Raw genomic sequence first — 18,721 nt, forward strand, 5'->3', positions numbered from 1 at the left:
ACGACTTTTCTGGTGTTACCAGTTTTCCCAGTAGCTTGCCATGCACACTGGCTGACTTGAGACACAGAGAGGAGTTGACTATAACGATAGGGTTTGAGTCCGGCAAAGACGGTTCCAGAAAGCAGTTAAGACAAAAAAATAAGATAAACAAGTAAATAACAGGGTGAGACGTTGGTAGGATCTGAAAACATGAAAAAAAATCTGGCGATGCTTTTCTTTTTCTGGATTGCTTTTGAAAACACTGTCGATTTTTGTTTAGGAAAGGGGGTGATCGAATCAATCCGTGCTTTTGAAAACACTAATGGTTGGGTTTGGTAAAGGGGTGGGTGGGTGTTTCGGTGGGTCGGTCAGTCAGTCAGTCCCTCAGTGAGTCGACAGCAGCCTTTGGTGGATTTATGGGAGAACAGCAGGAATAAATTTGAGATCTGAAAAGAGTACACAGCGCCCTCTGGTGGATTTGCAAGAACAAAACTGCAAAAAGAAAACGTACCGCCTGGGATGTACTTTGCCATCTCTAGAAATGTATATACAGTAGGGCTACATATCAATAATGAGCCTGAGTTAGAGTGTTCTCCAGCAGCCTGCAAGGGCAACGCTGGTGATTATTGGTGATCATAACACTATTATGGTGATCATAACAGTTGTCTTCTTCTCCTTCTTCTTCTTCTTCTTTTTATTATTATTATTATTATTACCACCGTTTTTATTTTAATATCTGGGTCAGATGTTTTTACAAAACAGTTCCATTAGTTGGTGTGTTAATGTAAAGTAAGTTCAACATATACTAACACATTATTACCATCTAAATTTGTACTTATTAACATTAGTAAATACCCTGTTAGTTAACAAATACTAACAATGAACGACTTTATTTTCATTAACTAACATTAAAAAAGACAAGTACAAACATTCAGTCCATTCACATGATCTGAAGCATAACATAATTAGAAAGATCATACGTTTTTATAGGTTAATCTGTATGTTTGATAGGTTACTATAACTTTTGATTATTCACACGGAATAAAGGAAAATCATTTCTTTCAAAATTAAATAAAAATCTGACCCCCAAATGTACAGTATGAATTTTGAAACAATAATCAAACATATACATAATTAACTCAAATGCAACACATTCTAAATATTAAACATAATTTTATTTAATAGAACTTATTTCATAGTATTTTCTACAGGGAAATGACAAAGACGACAAAGATTCTCTCACAGAGGAATCATTAATTGAAATTTCATAATACAAAAAAAGATTCAAATTAAAATTGACATTCGTACTAACCACACCCACTGAACAAACAACCTGCAGATCAAAACCAATACTTGCAAGAGCTGCCATTTATATGTACATCAACACTGTATCACGGCATTCGAAACACTACAGACTAAACACTACAACAAAGTAGCAGTCTATGAAGGACGGGCGTTTCAGTTTTCATCGAGCACATGCGATATAATCTGATGACACATGCATCAATCTGCTAAACAAATCTCCAAATCCACTCGCATTCAGCTCAACTTTGCATCAAATAAGATTGTAGAAATCCCTATTCATAAATTCTCAAATAAAAAAATAAAAATAATAATAAAATAAAAAAGTGAAACCTCACTGTTATGAATACAGATCAAAGACAGAAGCGCTCTAAGAATATAAAATGCAGCTGTTGTTTATGATGCACACACACACACACACACATATAATATTCTTCAATCAGTCCAATTTCTTTCATACTTGGGCAGCATTTTTGATCTATTTCGTGATTAGTAAGCATTATGACAGTTTGTCAAGAAGCATAATTGATCCGTAAAAACTGCACAGGGATTTCTTATGGCTTGATTTTGATCGCCTTTGATCACTGAAAACATCTAAAACTGCATAACGTCTGCAGTAAAAGCTAAAGCCAGCGCAAGTTCACATTTAAAATGACACATTTAAAATTCACCAAGCACAGCGATTTGTTCACATCTTAACAGAACAGCACAAAAGTATGCAAATGTACCCAACAACCAACGACACGTCAAACTGGCGGCTGACCTGTGTGTGATATTTCATAAACCTATGTTTTAGATTTCACATTGTGTGCTTGAATTTAATCCAGCAGGGAACCAGCCTCTGCTTCAGTCGACTGTACAGATCAATGTACGCTCTCTATACTGCTGTTTGGTTGGAGTGAAATGTGTTTCTAGATATCCTGCATCGCTAAATATGATACACCATATGGCACTTTTGAAAACCATTCAAATTTCATAGCACATTAGTTTCAGTGATCATATGTATGCTGGAAGAACGACACCTCAGCTATGTTTACAGAAATTACCATCCATCCCACAGCTGGCAATATTAACATGCAACAATACAATCAGTCATTTAGCAGTTGTCCTAATAATGATATATAGTTTTAAGGGTAACACAAAACAAATAAAGTTGTGACTGCTTTGTTTAACATTATGTTTCTCACAGAATTTAATAATAGTAGTAAATGTTAACTAAAGTAATTATTGAGTTAGTTCACTCCAAAAAAAAGATGTTGTCATCATTTAATCACCATGATGTTGCTTCAAACCTGTTAGCCTTTTATCATCTTCATGAACACCAATTAGGGTATTTTTAGTCAAATTTAAAAGATTTTTTTCTCTTCAGACAAAACTCTAGCACTTCAAAATGTTTCTAAAGAGATCAAAAATTAAGTGTTTATACGTGAACAAAAGCCTCAATTAAACATGTACATCATAAACTGTATATAACAGTGTGAATATGATTTGGATTTATTTTTTGATCTCTTTATGAATGTCTAAATTAGAGTTTGGGGTAAAGAGGAAAAACAGAAATAGTGTGACCATGATTGCTGGCTACCACTGAACAGGTTATTTTTTGCATGACAGAAATTTTAATACAGGTATGTGACCATGGACCTCAAAACCAACCACAGGTGTCATGTTTTCACAATAAATAAACTCTTTATTGAATTATACTTTGTTAGGATAGAACAATATTTTGGCTGAGCTACAATTTAAAAAATCTGGAATCTGAGGTTGACAAAAAACAAAGTACTGAGAGTTGCCTTTAAAGTTGTCTAAATGAAGTGTTTAGTAATGCACATTGCAAAACAAAGATGTAGTTTTTATATATTTACAGGTGAAAATGTACAAAATATCTTCATGGAAGATGATCTTTAGTTAATGATCTAGTTTAAATTTACACCATATTTGTGGTTACAGCAAACTATATACACAACATCAGACTGATTTTGTGGTCTAGAGTCACATACAGTTGAAGACAAGATTTTTCGCCCCTGAATTATTTTTCCCCCAATTTCTGTTTAACGGAGAGAAGATTTTTTTTTCAACACATTTCTAATCATAATAGTTTTAATAACTCATTTCTAATAACTGATTTATTTTATCTTTGCCATGATGACAGTACATAATATTTGAATAGATGTTTTTCAAGACACTTCTATACAGCTTAAAGTGACATTTAAAGGCTTAACTTGGTTAATTAGAATAATTAATTAGGGTAATCAGGAAACGGGAGGAGTAGGGGTGGAAGGGGGGATTCTTCAAGACAAAGATGACTGTAATTAAAAAAAAACTCTGGGTATTTATAGTGAGATAGTATTCATCTGATTGGTGCAATATGTGAAGCTAACTCAGGACCAACCATGATCAATCATAAGCATGTGATCCTCTCAAAAAAAGAAATAAACCACATTCAAAATACAGAACAGCCACTGAGGGGGGGTTGGGGGGGATTGCATCTGGTTACCTTAAATAGAATTATCTGTTTTTATAGATAAAAAAGTGTTCCAGATAAATGAACAAAGGCATTAATGATTTAAAACATGCTGCAAGTGACTAAATGACAACAAAATCTTATTTTTTTTCGTGATAAACAAACCCTTTACTCATCCTTATGTAAGATTTTCCTTATTCAGTTGTTTTTTCTTGTCAAAAATGTTACCTCGCAACACCAAACAAGGGCGCATGATCTCTACACAGCAACAACATCATTTACTACCACACTGTAGACTGTTTTACCGCCATGCATTAATTCTACAGGCGCATAAAAGGAAGAAACAGCAAGGAAACTTGCATTCCACACAGCCATATATACTTTTTCCCTGAAAGTGACTAATAATACTGATAGTGCTTCTGCGGCTTTCAGCCATTGAGCTTCATATACTATAAGTACGATGACCTTCCCCTCCGTAACCCCTCTCATATGGGACCTTTGATCCTCTTTCGTCTGGCTAAAACATGACCTCCTCGCAGCTGCCGTAGTCGCTCTCCACCCTATCTGAGCCAGCATAACTGCGAGACGTCCTTCTAGTGGATCCAGGCCGTGTGCTGTCCGCATAGGAAGGCTGTGCTACGCTCAGACGCACACTGAGTCTCTTATAGCCGCTGGAGACGTTGTCCAGGCTTCGAGCGTGCTGGGTAGGGTAGTAGCTTATGGCAGTGTACTCATTAGGGCACTGAGAGCGAGGCAGCGGCAGTCCGTCAGGCCCTAAGAAGTCATCGAGATTTTGATTGCTGTAACATGGGGGTAATGGAGCTCGGCGGTCGGCGCGGTCCAACGGGAAAGGAAAACCTCCGAAGCGAGAGTTTCTGCGCGACTCGGTGGAAGTATTGGAGTAGGTGCTTTCCACAATGTCAAATTGAGGGAACTCCTGAACGGCGGGTCGACCATAGTAGTCAGGGTCAGCTGGATACACTGTGAATGAGAAAAGTTGAAAAATGATTAGTTCTTTTTAAGTAAGGGCTCATTAGTGCGGTGATGGTAAATAAGGCTTGTCGGACAACATTTGTTCTGGACATATTTTACAGTTTGTGCTGTTTCAATGTTTTATGCTGTTCAAAAGGTTTGGAGTCAGTAGTATTCATTCATTTTCCTCCAGCTTGGTCTCTATTTCGGAGGTCGCCACAGCAAAATAAACCGCCAACTATTCCAGCATATGTTTTGTAAAGTTTTTTTTTTTTTAGAAAGGCTCACTAAGGCTACTTATATTTAATCAAAATACAGAGTAAAAGCTGTAATATTTTTAAATACTATTAATATTTATTTTGTATTATTATTAATATTAATTTCATGTCTGCATATCTAAAAAAAAGTCTGTAAAAATACATAACATTGTGCTATTATTCATTAATTCATTTTCTTTACGGCTTAGTCCCTTTATTAATCAGTGGTGGCCACAGCGGAATGAACCGCCAATTTATCAAGCATATGTTTTACACAGCGGATCCCCTTCCAGCTGCAACCCATCACTGGGAAACAAAACTGGGACAATTTAGCTTACCCAATTCACCTATACCACATGTTTTTGGACTTGTGTGGAAAATCGGAGCACCCAGAGTGAACCCCATGTGAACACAAGGAAAACATGCAAACTCCACACTGAAATGCCAACTGAGCCAGCCGAGGCTTGAACCAGTGACCTTTTTTGCTGTGAGGCGATTGTCCGTCCCACTGCGCCACCGTGCTGCATTGTGCTATTAAAATAGTAATGATATCCATAATAAAATGGTACACTTTAAAAAAGGCTGGGTTCTCTCTTCAACCCAAATTTAGTTCAAGAGTTCGCCAAATACATCCAGTGTTATGTGAAACTAATACATTATCACCCTCAGTTTCTCACTATAAGTGAGTGGGACGTGACAGTTTAATGCAGTGTTTTTTAAAGTTCGTACAGTTAACAATGATCCACTAACACACTTTCCATCAACACAGTGTTGGAAGTGCCAGAAACAGCTTATATGGGGTTATCAATGTCAACACTTCTTGATTTTAGTCAAATCATTGATGGTTCATTTTTGAAATGCTTTATATTTTAGTCTTATCTGACATTTGACTGTCACAATTATAAATATGATATTTACAGTTTTAGTCGAAGCTTTTAAGGAGTGGAACAAATAAAAAATGTAAAAACTCAGTTCTTCAGCAAAGAGATTTAATTAAACATGAACCACACATGCTTTTCCACTGGCCTTTACAGGCACAAGCACAATCTGTCATGTTTTACACTTCTCCCATCTTTTCTGATGTGACTAAATTCCAAATTAACTCTTTCTCTACCAGCATTTTAAAATGTAAAAGTTGGCAGCCACCACCAGCAGTTTTGATGATTTTGATGATTTTTCAACTAAATTTGACAGGCCTTAGAATATTTTATGCTATGTATATGTGAGCATATTACATGTCAAAATAAAGCCTCTATCTTTAAACAAAAAAAGCATTTTATAATATCATATTTTACCATTTAAATAGTCTAATAAAAAATACTGCATTTTTACAAAAAAAAAAGTGAAAAAAAAGAAATCTAATTAGTGCATTTCGAAGAGAATATACATGAAGGTTTATCAGTTTGTCACTGACACAAGTAACAGCCTGTAAGTCTGTAAAGGGATCTATCCTCACTTACTTTTCCATCCAGATGACATTCAATATGGTTAAAACATAACTGATCAGAGTCTTTTAATGCCTTCCTGTATATGCGATCTGATCTACACTTTTTATATACAATCTTATCAACAGTACACTGATCATATTTGTATTTCAAAGCAGATGAAGTCCCATAACTCATACAGGACATGCGCTAGAGCTTCCTTGACTGTAAAACACCTAAAACACCTACAAATGTCCATAAAACCTAATCAAAGTCTAAAAAAGAGTTAAGTGATAAGCTTGAAGAACAAGAATAAAAAAAATAACAAAGAAAAGCATTCTCACCTTCGTAATCGTGCTCCCAGTTGTTTTTCATAATGGAGTCATTGTCAGAGCTGGTGGAGGGTGGAGGAGGAAGATTTGGGGCCACGCTGCAGATAACAGGACCCTGAGGCCTCTGAGGGCGAGGGCCCACCTGAGGGCCGAGCTCGCGCTGTTCCCGAAGTTTGAGTGAACGGAAAGGACTGCTTTCCAGATCACCAACAGAGCCGATTAGCATGCCGTCCATTGGAGAGCTGATCTCTGCTTCTTTCGTCATGGTCTTGGGTAAAGTTGGGAAGTAACCATTGGAGTCCTGCACACAGCCAGATTTGTGCTTCTTTTTGCTGACATAGTGTTTTCGGAAACACACAAAGGCTATGACGAGGAGGACAAGTCCAACAACACCAGCGCAGATTTCAGCAATTTCCACATAAGGAATATAGGTGGAGCGGTAGGTGGTGCGCTCACAGTGGACTGAGTTGGCTACCATTGAACAGGTGAAACCATCCTGACATGAATTTGGAGCACATGAAGTCGGACACCTGAAAAGACAAGGAACAACTGACTGAATTAGACACAAAGATTTAGTCTAATCTCAAACACAGATAAAACGGGTGAATTAGCATTCAGTTTAAATGGAGCATGCCATCATGTATGGCAATCGGTTATTATAATTGGTGAAAACATTTTTTCACATTCCAGTTGTCCAGTTGTCCATTTATTAGAGCATGCAAATGTTTAACGAACTTTCATCTGAGTCTTTTCATCAAACTACATTGTTTTCTTTAATAAAAATGAATGGAAGTGAATAAGACCGGAAGTCTTGTGCCAAAAAGATTCAAATGGCAGCGCCCGCTCATCTGCGGAGAATAAGGTCAATAGACATGATATTAAACCAGCAAATCATTAAAAGCTATCCTAAACAAAAATGTTTTTATCTGAGATTAAAATTGGAAATAGACAAAAAAAATAATAATAAAAATGTATTCATGTCTTATTTAAAGAACACATTTCTTATAGGTCTGGGACAACATGAGGATGAGTAATTAGCTATATTTCCATCCACCTATTTCATGCATAAAAATGCTTAAAGGGCACCTATTTTACCCCTTTTACAAGACGCAAGATAAGCCATTGGTGTCTCCAGAATGTGTCTGTAAAGTTTTAGCTCAGAACACCCATGAGATTTATTATAGGCTCCAGAATCTGCCCATTTGGGTGAGTCCAGGGTAATTGTTTTGCAGCATGTAGCTTTAAATGCAAAGAAGCTGCTTCTTCTGGCCTACCGTTTTCACATGCTTGTCTGCTTTTCCTGCATTGCATCAGATAAACAGCAGTCAGTGATAAAGACAGACATGGATATAGCTGAAATACAGCTCATTAGTAAAAAATAGCAAATAAGTTTATTTCATGTATTTGTGGTGGAGTTTATTCAAGCCTTTCTGAAAGGATGAGTCCCACACAAATGCCGTTTGCAGTCCAAAATCCAGTTATATGTGTGTCTATTGAATTTCATCTTTATTTTCTAATGCCCATGTGATTTATTATATTCTTCTTCTTCTTCTTCTTCTTCGTCTTCTTCTTATTATTATTAATATATCTTATTATTTTATTAAAATAAAAGGCCCACAATGACCTCTCCTACTGCAGCAAATTCCATTTTTCTTTTTGAAATTTATTGCCATCAGGAAGTGATGATTTTGTTCTCTTTGACTCATTGGATGAAAATGTTGATTTATTCGCAAATGTTTTGCGAGATATTCCTGTTTTGAGCATAAGTTTAATTTGCATCATTGAATGGAAACATAGCAACTAATGCCAGATTATTCATTTTAAGCTGAACTAATTCTTTAAGTCAACGTTTCCAGTATGAATTATTGCATTTCTAACAATATTTTCTTATTAAAGTGTCCTACATACACATTGATGTCAGTAACAAGTATCATAATATGCTTTAATGCACACAAAGACACACACAGAAGGACGTCTGTTAACTGAAATTCTCACACCATGACTAATGCTCAAGCTGTGACGTTATATGCCACTAAGGACAATAAATGATGTTTTAAATTGTTAACTCAAAGGCACACAGAGGCGAGTCACACATACTACATATCACTAGTGTGGGCAGGGGTTCATAAAAGAGATGAAGAGACTGAATAAACAAGTATTAATTCTCATGCAAATTAACCAGACTTCCCAATGCCTTCACCAAGGACATAATACGCATGTGTGGTTTCAAGAGCCCCGCTGTGTGAGCCTCACCTGTTTCCAGCTATTTGTGTGGAGCAGTTGCAGATGTACCCTTGATTATTTGGCATACATAAACCATCGACACATGGCTTGGATGAGCAAGGATCGTCCGGCAGGTGGATAAACTGACAGTGAGGTCCATAGTACATTGACGGACAGCTGCAGTGAAACCCTGGGGAATAGATATAAAAAAAATGCATATTTTACCTCTGGCAGGGTAATGGTCAAGATAAAAATGAGTCTTCCATAGCTTCTCTGTGCTGAGATCAAAGTGTGGACAGACACTGGGGTATTGGGAGATCTCGTGAATGGAGACACTGGAGAGATTATTATCTTCCTATAGATTCATTTATGTTTCAGTGGACTGTTGCTTGGATACTCCTAAAACATCCTGCTTGTTGAACCTTAACAATTTGATAAATGGATAAATCATCAAAAAAAATAAATAAATAAAAACATTTTTTATGGCATGATGTTGAATATACAGTTTATAACAGCAAATTTTTAATTCAGTAGAATATCAAGAAGTTTTATAGTAATATATATTGATTCATAAAATGCAAGTCAATGGTTTCCACCATTTTTAGAATAAGCTTATTCTGCTCATCAAGGCTGCATTTATTTAATCAAAAACACAGTATCAATTGTAAACTATAAAATAACTGTTCAAAAGTTGTGTATACTTCAATTCAATAATTTATTCCAAGAATTTTAAAGATGATTTTTCAACTTCATAGCTCCAGTCTTCAGAGTCTCAAGATCCTTCAGAAATCATTCATTCATTCATTTTCTTGTCGGCTTAGTCCCTTTATTAATCCGGGGTCACCACAGCGGAATGAACCGCCAACTTATCCAGCAAGTTTTTACGCAGCGGATGCCCTTCCAGCCGCAACCCATCTATGGAAAACATCCACAAACTCATTCATACACACACTTATACACTACGGACAATTTTAGTCTACCCAATTCACCTGTACTACATGTCTTTGGACTGTGGGGGAAACCGGAACACCCGGAGGAAACCCACGCAAACGCAGGGAGAACATGCAAACTCCACACATAAACGCCAACTGAGCCAAGCCGAGGTTCGAACCAGCGACCAAGCGACATTCTTGCTGTGATGCGACAGCACTACTTACTGCGTCACTGCGTCACCCCCTTCAGAAATCACTTTAATATTCATAATTATTAATATCCCTATTATTTATATTATTTTAATTAATGTAATAGTAATAAAAGCAATAATGACTGGAGTAATAATTTCATTTGAAACTCAATACAATAACAAAGCAGTTTTTAAAATTATAATAAATATTTTTACATTTAATAATTATTATTTTTACATTTAATATTTTTTTACATTAATAAATGTTGTTTTGATAAAATGAATAATTTTCTTTAAATAAAAAACATGAAAAAAATGACATCAAAATCAGCTAAAAAATGTAATACAAGATGGAAATTTGTAATTGAAATTAATAGCTATTTGATTCCATTCAGTGTTGCATATTTAATTAAATTAAAAACTTTCAAATAATCCAACACTTCTATTCCATGTGTATAAGAAAACAAAATTGTCACTTCCTGAGAACTACAGTCACTGTAGTCATGGAAAAATGCTGTGGTTGTTTTGTTTTTACAACATATTAAGTACAAATGCCGTCATGTTATCTTGTGTTGGAGTGAATATCTGATATTTGCCTGAAATAAGATTTTTAAAATAATTTTTAGGGTCAATATTATTAGCCATAGGGCTGCACGTGGTTCAGTGGCTAGCACTGTCGCCTCACAGCAAGAAGGTTGCTGGTGCGAGTCCCAGCTGGGACAGTTGGTGTTTCTCTGTAGAGTTGGCATGTTCTCCCATGTATCCTCTGCGTGCTCCGTTTTCCCCCACAATCCAAAGACATGCAGTACAGGTGAATTTAAAAAGCTAAATTGGCCATAGTGTATGTGTGTGAATGGGTGTTTTCCAGTACTGGATTGTGGCTGGAAGGGCATCTGCTGCGTAAAACGTATAGTGATGAATTGGCAGTTCCTTCCACTGTGGTGTCCCGTGACAAAATGAAGGGACTACGACGAAGGAAAACAAATGAGTGAATTATTAGCCATTGTAAGAAATTATTATTTTCGATTGGTTAGATAAGAAACCACGGTGGTCAAATGTAAATTAACTTGTCTAGTTAACCTAATTTACCTAGTTATGTTTTTAAAGTCCTACTTTAAGCTGATATACTGTACTAGTTATGCTAGTATCTTACAAAACAAATAACAGAATATGGCTGAGACATAATTAATAAGTTATTACACTGTAAAAAACATGATCAATTAGTCATGACAACATATGTTTTTAGTTCATTGCAACTTATTAAACTGTTAATCATGTTCTAACTTAATTTTATAAGTTATGCGAGCTGTTTTAAGTCAATTTAACATGATATAAGTTTAATGGACTCATTAGGGTAATTTGATTCAGCTTAAAAATTTAAGGCAACCAGGATTTAGTAGAAACGTATTAAATTATCATGTTTAAAAAAATTTGTTAAAAAAATCTCTCTAACCAGAGCTTGAAAAATATTTAGGAAAATAATAAAAATTTTATAGGAGGGCTAAACATTTGTTATGGTGTACTTCTGACCTAAAATTTTGTTTTGTTGCATGGCACTATATTTTCATTATAGTTTAATCGCCTGTCAATTGAGTGCATACATTCTTTAAGGACATCTTGGGTTTTTATGTGCATCTTGGTGTTTCCATCAAGCATTGTTTATCATGTGCCCAAAATGTGAACAAAAATATATGAATGCATCAATAATATGTGTAAATATTACCCCTTAAGAGTAACAGTGCTTTCTCACCTCCAGTGGAATTCTCAGCACAAATGCCTCCATTTTCACAAGGATTACTGGCACAGATCTCCACATCAGAGCAGCACTGGTAGATCCCGAAGAGTTTGCCAGCCTGCGCTCCAGCTCCTGTCATCCCCTCCTGTCGTCTCAGCGCCTCTCCATTGAAGTGTACGCTCTCCAAACAGCCCGTGAAGCCCAGGCGCTCTGCATCTGTGTTGGGATTAGAGCTGGCCAGCACCAAGGCCCCGCCGGGGTGACTGAGTCTGCAGGGCTGTGGCAGGACCACTGAATTGGTGTGACTGGAATCAATGGTGAGTCTAAGGGTTGTGTCATTGACATCCAGAGAGACATGATGCCAGCGGCCATCAGCCACGGGGTAGTTGGCCACCTGCAGCCCGGCAGAGAGCATGTTGCCACATCTATATCTGAGCCACAGCTCCTTGTCCACCAGCTAGAGGAGCAATGACAAAAGAGTCAATGACAAATGAAGAAAATCGGGAAAATCTTTCAAATTTAACATCGGTAAGACTTTACAATAACAGTTCAAGAATAATGATGTATTACTATGTAAACTAAACATTACTTTATTATGGACAAATGATGAGTTAATGCATGCACTAATTAAGAACTAACTTCAACATGAGTCACATAAGCTCATGTGTGAATAACAGTTACCCTAATTAATTGTTAGTACATGATTGTTAATTAATGAATAAATTAACATTTAAGTTTAAGCAAAATGTAACCAACAAAAAGTCATGAGCTGTTGATGTATAATTTTGTCATGACTTTACTTGGAGGGGTATATCACCAAGAACTCATCCTTAACCACTTATGAACTCCTGTGTTGAAACTGTTGATGTTGACAAAACACTTTTCTGTTGTTCAGTGTAAACACACTAGATGTACGTATATACGGGGGTTCCTGAGTAATTAAGAACGTGTTAATGATGATGCGCCCCTCCAAGTAAAGTCACGATATAATTGTACATTAACAGCTCATGAGTTCATGATGGTTTATTTAAGCATAAACTAATGTGGTAATTAATGCATTAATTAACAAACAACCAAGTACTAACAAGTAATTAAGGTAGCCGTTATTCACACATGAACTCATGTCACTCATGTTGTAGTTAGGTTAGTTCATGATTTGCGTACTCTGTAATTCATCATTAGTGCATAATAATGTAATGTTTAGTTTATGTATTAGTAGAAAACGTATAACGTTTTAGGAAAAAGCATTTTCTTTGTTTTGTTATCAGAAATATATCAAGTGAGTTTTTCCTTAAAGCAAGCTAAATTATCTGCAAATGAGGTAAGTAAAATAACAGTTTTTTCAAACAGAAAACGTTATTTTACTTACCCCAATGGCAGATAATTTGGCTAGTCTTATTGAAAAACTCATTTTATTTTGACGACTTTTCTATTTCTCTGACAACCATATTTTTACTTGTCTATAAAATGTTTCTTGATTAGAAAAAAAAACAAGACAAAAACTCTAAGAAAAAATATTGTTTGCAGACATATAATGCATCACAATAAAAAGCAGCTTGACCAATTGTAGAGAATTTTTTGTATTTTAATGAATAAAATCTCATCAAAATTGCTTCCGGGCTTATTTATTTCTAATAAAGGACACCATTTTTTACCTTTTTTCCCCCTTTTTTCCTGTCTCCAGAATGTGTCTGTAAAGTTTTAGCTCAAAACACCCATCAAATTATTTATTATACCTTTAAGCAGTTTGTAATTTTCAGCTCTAAGCATCTTAGCTGTTTTTGTTGCCTGTGCCATTAATGCTAGTTCTCCCCACCCACTGTTCCCACGTGCCTGTCAGAGTGAGCGTTAATCTCCGCCTCGGCTGCATCAGATAAACAGCACAGTGACAGAAACGAAGGAAGCAGATGTCACGTAACATTTGTGAGAAATACTGCAGTAAGAACTTTCCCAATGATTATTTGATGTATTTGTTGTGGATTTGCTACGATGAATCACACACAATCTCATCACACACAGACAAAGACGCACAGAATTCATGTTTAACTTTGCACTGTTTTTGAACGGCAAATGTGACAGGATACACTTCAATATCCACTGCTGTATGGATATCCGTTATGTTAATGTACAAAATAAACCTGATGTAATGTTCGAAAACCAGGATTGAAACGTCTTCTTTTAGAATTGTACTGACATGCGGCTGTGGTGATAAAGTAAAGAAGGTAAAATCGCTGTAATTCAATACAAACATGCCCTATTTTAAAAATGTTTTAAACTTGTAAAACTCATTCTTGATCACATCTGATGATAATTGATGATCACAGAGAACTGAGCAGATCTTTTAATCCCACTTGCTTTGCGTACGTCCTGTCTTGTTGATATGGTTATATGCATGTTTATATGCGGCTGTCAATCAATTTGGAGGGCAGGGAAACCACACTCCTACATCATGTTGTGGTGGGCCTCAAAATGGGAGGGATTTGGATCCTATTTTAACATCTGGAAATCAAAAAAGACTTATTGTGTTTCTATCACCCCAATGTGACTGTGGACACCCCATACCTACACACAGTTCTGTCTTTTTTTCATCATAGGTGTCCTTTAAATAATGTGTCATCATTATATTTCTTATAAGTGTTTAAATTTAATAGACAACAAAATTTCAATTCTTAAACAACTTCAGATATATATTAAAATATATATATATATATATATATATATATATATATATATATATATATATATATATATATATATATATATATATATATATATATATATATATATATATTAGGGTTGGGCATCTAAGCTATAATGCCGATCCGATACGCATCTCGATACAAAGAATACGATCCGATATATTAGCGATACATTTGTGACATATTGCGATGCAACACGATACGATTCACACCCATATCACGATACGATGCGATATTTCAGCACTAACTAATTAGATCAAGATGAGATGATGTGAAAGAGGATGCTGTGCCATTGAATGAGTTTGATTATTTATTAACCAAGCAAAACCAAGACTTTTTTTTTTACAAACTGGCTCTTCTCTCAGAGCCAGAGTGTCAGTTTACAGTAGAGGGCCTATTTAGATAATATAGCACATATTATTTAAGTATTTTCAAGATAAACAGAATGTATAAGTGCAATATATATTAAAAAAATATGTATATATTTGCACTCTTTCAACATAAATAAATTTAGCATTGCACAACAAGAATTGTGATTTAACTTTTCAACTATGAAAACAAGTTTTACAAAGATATTTTGCCACTGATTATTCAAAACTTAAGGTTGTGAACTAACGTTAGCAGTGTTATGCTGCTTTCAAACATCACTGTCACTGTAAACAACAGGCTAATAAAAATATAACAAACCAGCAATCTTCTTGCTGTGAGGTGGTCAAACTACCCACTGTGCCACCGTGACACCCAATTATTTTTATCATTATTATTATTAATATTATTATTATTATTATTATTATTAAATAAAAATTAACAGGAGGAGGTGTTTAAAACCTTCGTTCTCCGTGACACTAGGCTTAATATCTTTGCAGATGAACAATGCAATAGCATTCGTTATTGGCGTAGAGCGAGCAGAACTGTTGCGCATGGAAAAAAAAACTTGCAATGCTTTTCTCACCACTTTTGGAGCTGGTTGAAGCAGTTCGAAAGCCGGGGATGCAGAAACACTGGAAGATGCTTTCACAACAACACCGTGGCGCCGCTTCAAGTGAGATATCAGATTAGTCATACTGCCCGCGTATTTTACAGATGCGCGGCACATTTTGCAAATTGCATCTGTCCTGTCATGTCGTCCATCCTTACATCCATAATGTTGCTTGCCATACTTTAGATTTAAAACTCAGTGGGGAATAAAATGTTTGTTTTGCTTTTCGCGCTTTCTGAGGGCGCTCCACTAGCTTCATCCGCACACCTGATACACTGAGTTGTAGTGTGAGTGTGCACATCCGCAAATCCGTTGCTAAGGCTTACTTTATGTAGGTCGATTAAATTATGCGCCAAAACAGGTTGACAACACTTGTTAATAAATAAAAAATACATTCTATATTAAAAATATAAGCTGTATCTCGGAAAAATCGATGCATCTCGCAAAAACCGATGCATCTCGATTTGCTTCCAAAATTTCATTCATCCTCTGCTGCTCAACCGATGCACTCGCATCGTGCACGCGCATGACCGCGTATCGATACATATCGGTTAATCTTCCCATCCCTAATATAAATATATATATATATATATATATATATATATATATATATATATATATATATATATATATATATATATATATATATATATATATATATATATATATATATATATATATTGGCTAAAATTTAAACTACTAACACAGATTTGACTTTATATCTCAAAAAAAGCGACACTTCAGTCAACTCCAGGCCCTTCATTAGACCAAAGAAATAAAGTCTGTTAGTACAGTGAGTGTTTCATTTTCTTCTAAAGTTCAAACTTCAACATTCAGAAGAATAAAACATGTTGATCACAGAAGACATGAATTCAAGTCAACTTATGTATGACCTGCATTTTGAATGATGTTTGAACAGATCAAAGCAAAAAAAAAAAACCGTCATCAACCTTCCAGTCTGGTACATAAGAAAATGTTTTTACTTCAAAAAGCTACCCACTTCACACATATTAGCTTTAGCCTGATGTCTGCGGATTGAATGAAGCTACTAAACCCGAGCTGCTGAAGAGCCTGAGCCAGACTCTCGCGGAGGCAGGTTACATAGGTTGTGTTTTTCGCACAGTTGGAAGCGTGTGCTCTCTTCGGAAGATAAGAAGCCCTTTGAATGCTGAAGTTTGCTCGCAGGAGATTACACTTAGTTTCTGTTTCAATTGCAGCGGGAACTTTGTGATGCAGCCCAATCAGGAGCATTTGAATGCATGCTGAGCTTATGCCTCCTCAGCGATCCACCCACAAATAATGGATCACTCACATATGCATGTATTAGTTTCCTGTTCTGTGCATTAAAAAAACATCGCTTGTCTCTGCATGTGTGTGTGTGCGCGCACTTCACATTTGAAAGGATTACAGTGATGCTAAGAGTATGCATTATTAAGCATCATCCCCTCTTAATTGCTGCGGCAGGATCTTCAGAGAGTTTTGCGATGTGAAAGGCGAGCACAGCGCCGTTTGCTCTGATCTGATAGCAGTCAGCCCATGGGTTTTGCTCATTTGCTTTCATTGGACGGAGCTGCTGTTTGATTTCACTGTGCTGAGCTGAGTGTGCAGCACTGGTGGTGCTGGTGAGATGAGCACAAAAAAAAGAAGAACTTCTCTCTGGAGGACTCGTCGAGGGTGAATGTTCAATCTAAGGTTTGTTTCCTTGAGGGCAATGCTTGACTTTGATAGGTAAGAAGGTTACTAATCCACCAGGGTCAACATTAAAAAAAACATACAGTATAGCACACATATAGCACATGATCTTAAATAATCATAACTAAACATTTTATATTAGGCAAGCAATGATGTGACCTGGTTCTCAATGAGAAAATGTTTTTAAAGACTTTATTTTTTAAAGATTTGTGTCCTTCATGGTCACCAACGATCCAGCCTGTCTAGATCGCTGAAAAAATACAAATCTGCCATCAGAACTACATATCCAGTCATGCACCGCTCACACGCACATGTTCCTCTGTTGATTACACACACACGTGGCAGGCTGCTTATGAACTGATTAAATAGACTTTATAAACAGCTCACACACACACACTTCAGTGCTGAGTCTTGTAAAACTGTACTGTGAACATTATGATGTCTTTGCCGTGTTTGATCCTTGGTTTGTTTTTATTGTTTATTCCTGTCTGCTGCCTGCCTTTTGACCATCCGCCTGTTTATTGACCATGAATCTGGATTGCCCATATACATCTGTTTGTTCCTGTGTTGACCATTGCTTGCCTGACCATTCACAGCGTCCCATCAAATTACAGAGTGAAAATAAAATCTACAATGTTTCTCTTGCTTGTACACTTTGCCATTCTTTAAGTGAACAAATACTTTATACAAGATAATTCACTAAAAAAAAGTCTGACTATTTGCTTCAGTATTTAGAGTGGTGGTCCTTCTCTAGTGATGTCAGTTTGAAAGCTTTGAACATTCTTAACCAAGACCCTCTTACAATTAGTTTACGATGAGGGAATTGTGTCCAAAAAAAAATGCGCGCCCCTATTCAATATATAATTTCAGTTGGCAGTACATCAACATACTGAAATAATAAAAAAAAAAGAGCAACTTCTGGTTCATGTGGACTTTAATCATTCTGATCCTGACTGCTGGTCACTTGTGGTGTTACTATGGTCAAATAACAAATAATCTAAACTCAAATCTATATTAGATGTCATAAATGCATTTGCTTGGGAAACATTCATGTAATAAGTGAGACAAACAATGTAGCGGAGTTATGATTGTGCCTGACTTCAACTGTAGCTGAAGACACATTAAATGTTAATGACATAGTTGCAAAATGTATGACACAATTACAGAATATTGGCTTCCTGACAATTATGTTTATGACAGATTTATGACACATTATGTTTTAATGCCAATTAGTCTATTTAGTAAACTCTTGTTGAATAAAAGTATTAATGTCTTTACAAACCATTAGAAAACAACATATTCTTTATACAGTATGCAGTACAATCTCTTGTCATCTCAAATACTACATTTATTTGATAAAAAATAAAGTACAAATTTACTATTTTACCTAGTAGCTTTGTATTTGGAATCATTTTAAAATGGTGCATGTGTGTGTGAAATTTTCAGCTGTCATTATTTTATTCAGAGTCACATTATCCTTTAGAAATCCTTTTATATAAGAAACTCAAGATTTTATTTAATTAATGCTGAAATCAGTTAACAT

At 35.8% G+C, this 18,721-nt stretch overlaps 1 protein-coding gene across 1 annotated transcript in view; it reads right to left on the minus strand.

The window, feature by feature from the left end:
- Nucleotides 1–1,132: 1,132 nt before the first annotated feature.
- Nucleotides 1,133–18,721, minus strand: part of fat2 (FAT atypical cadherin 2) — a 73,905-nt gene continuing 56,316 nt past the window's right edge. Inside the window, exons 21-24 of the mRNA XM_087281517.1 lie at nucleotides 11,824–12,265; nucleotides 8,981–9,140; nucleotides 6,740–7,257; nucleotides 1,133–4,723 (exon numbers count right to left, since the gene is read on the minus strand). Of these exons, the coding sequence (XP_087137643.1) occupies nucleotides 4,260–4,723; nucleotides 6,740–7,257; nucleotides 8,981–9,140; nucleotides 11,824–12,265 (1,584 nt within the window). The 3' untranslated portion in view covers nucleotides 1,133–4,259. The remainder of the gene's footprint in view (nucleotides 4,724–6,739; nucleotides 7,258–8,980; nucleotides 9,141–11,823; nucleotides 12,266–18,721) is intronic.

The sequence above is a fragment of the Danio rerio genome, chromosome 14 (assembly GCF_052040795.2).
Source record: "Danio rerio strain M-AB ecotype USA chromosome 14, GRCz13ab, whole genome shotgun sequence".
In the NCBI taxonomy this organism is placed as follows: domain Eukaryota; kingdom Metazoa; phylum Chordata; class Actinopteri; order Cypriniformes; family Danionidae; genus Danio; species Danio rerio.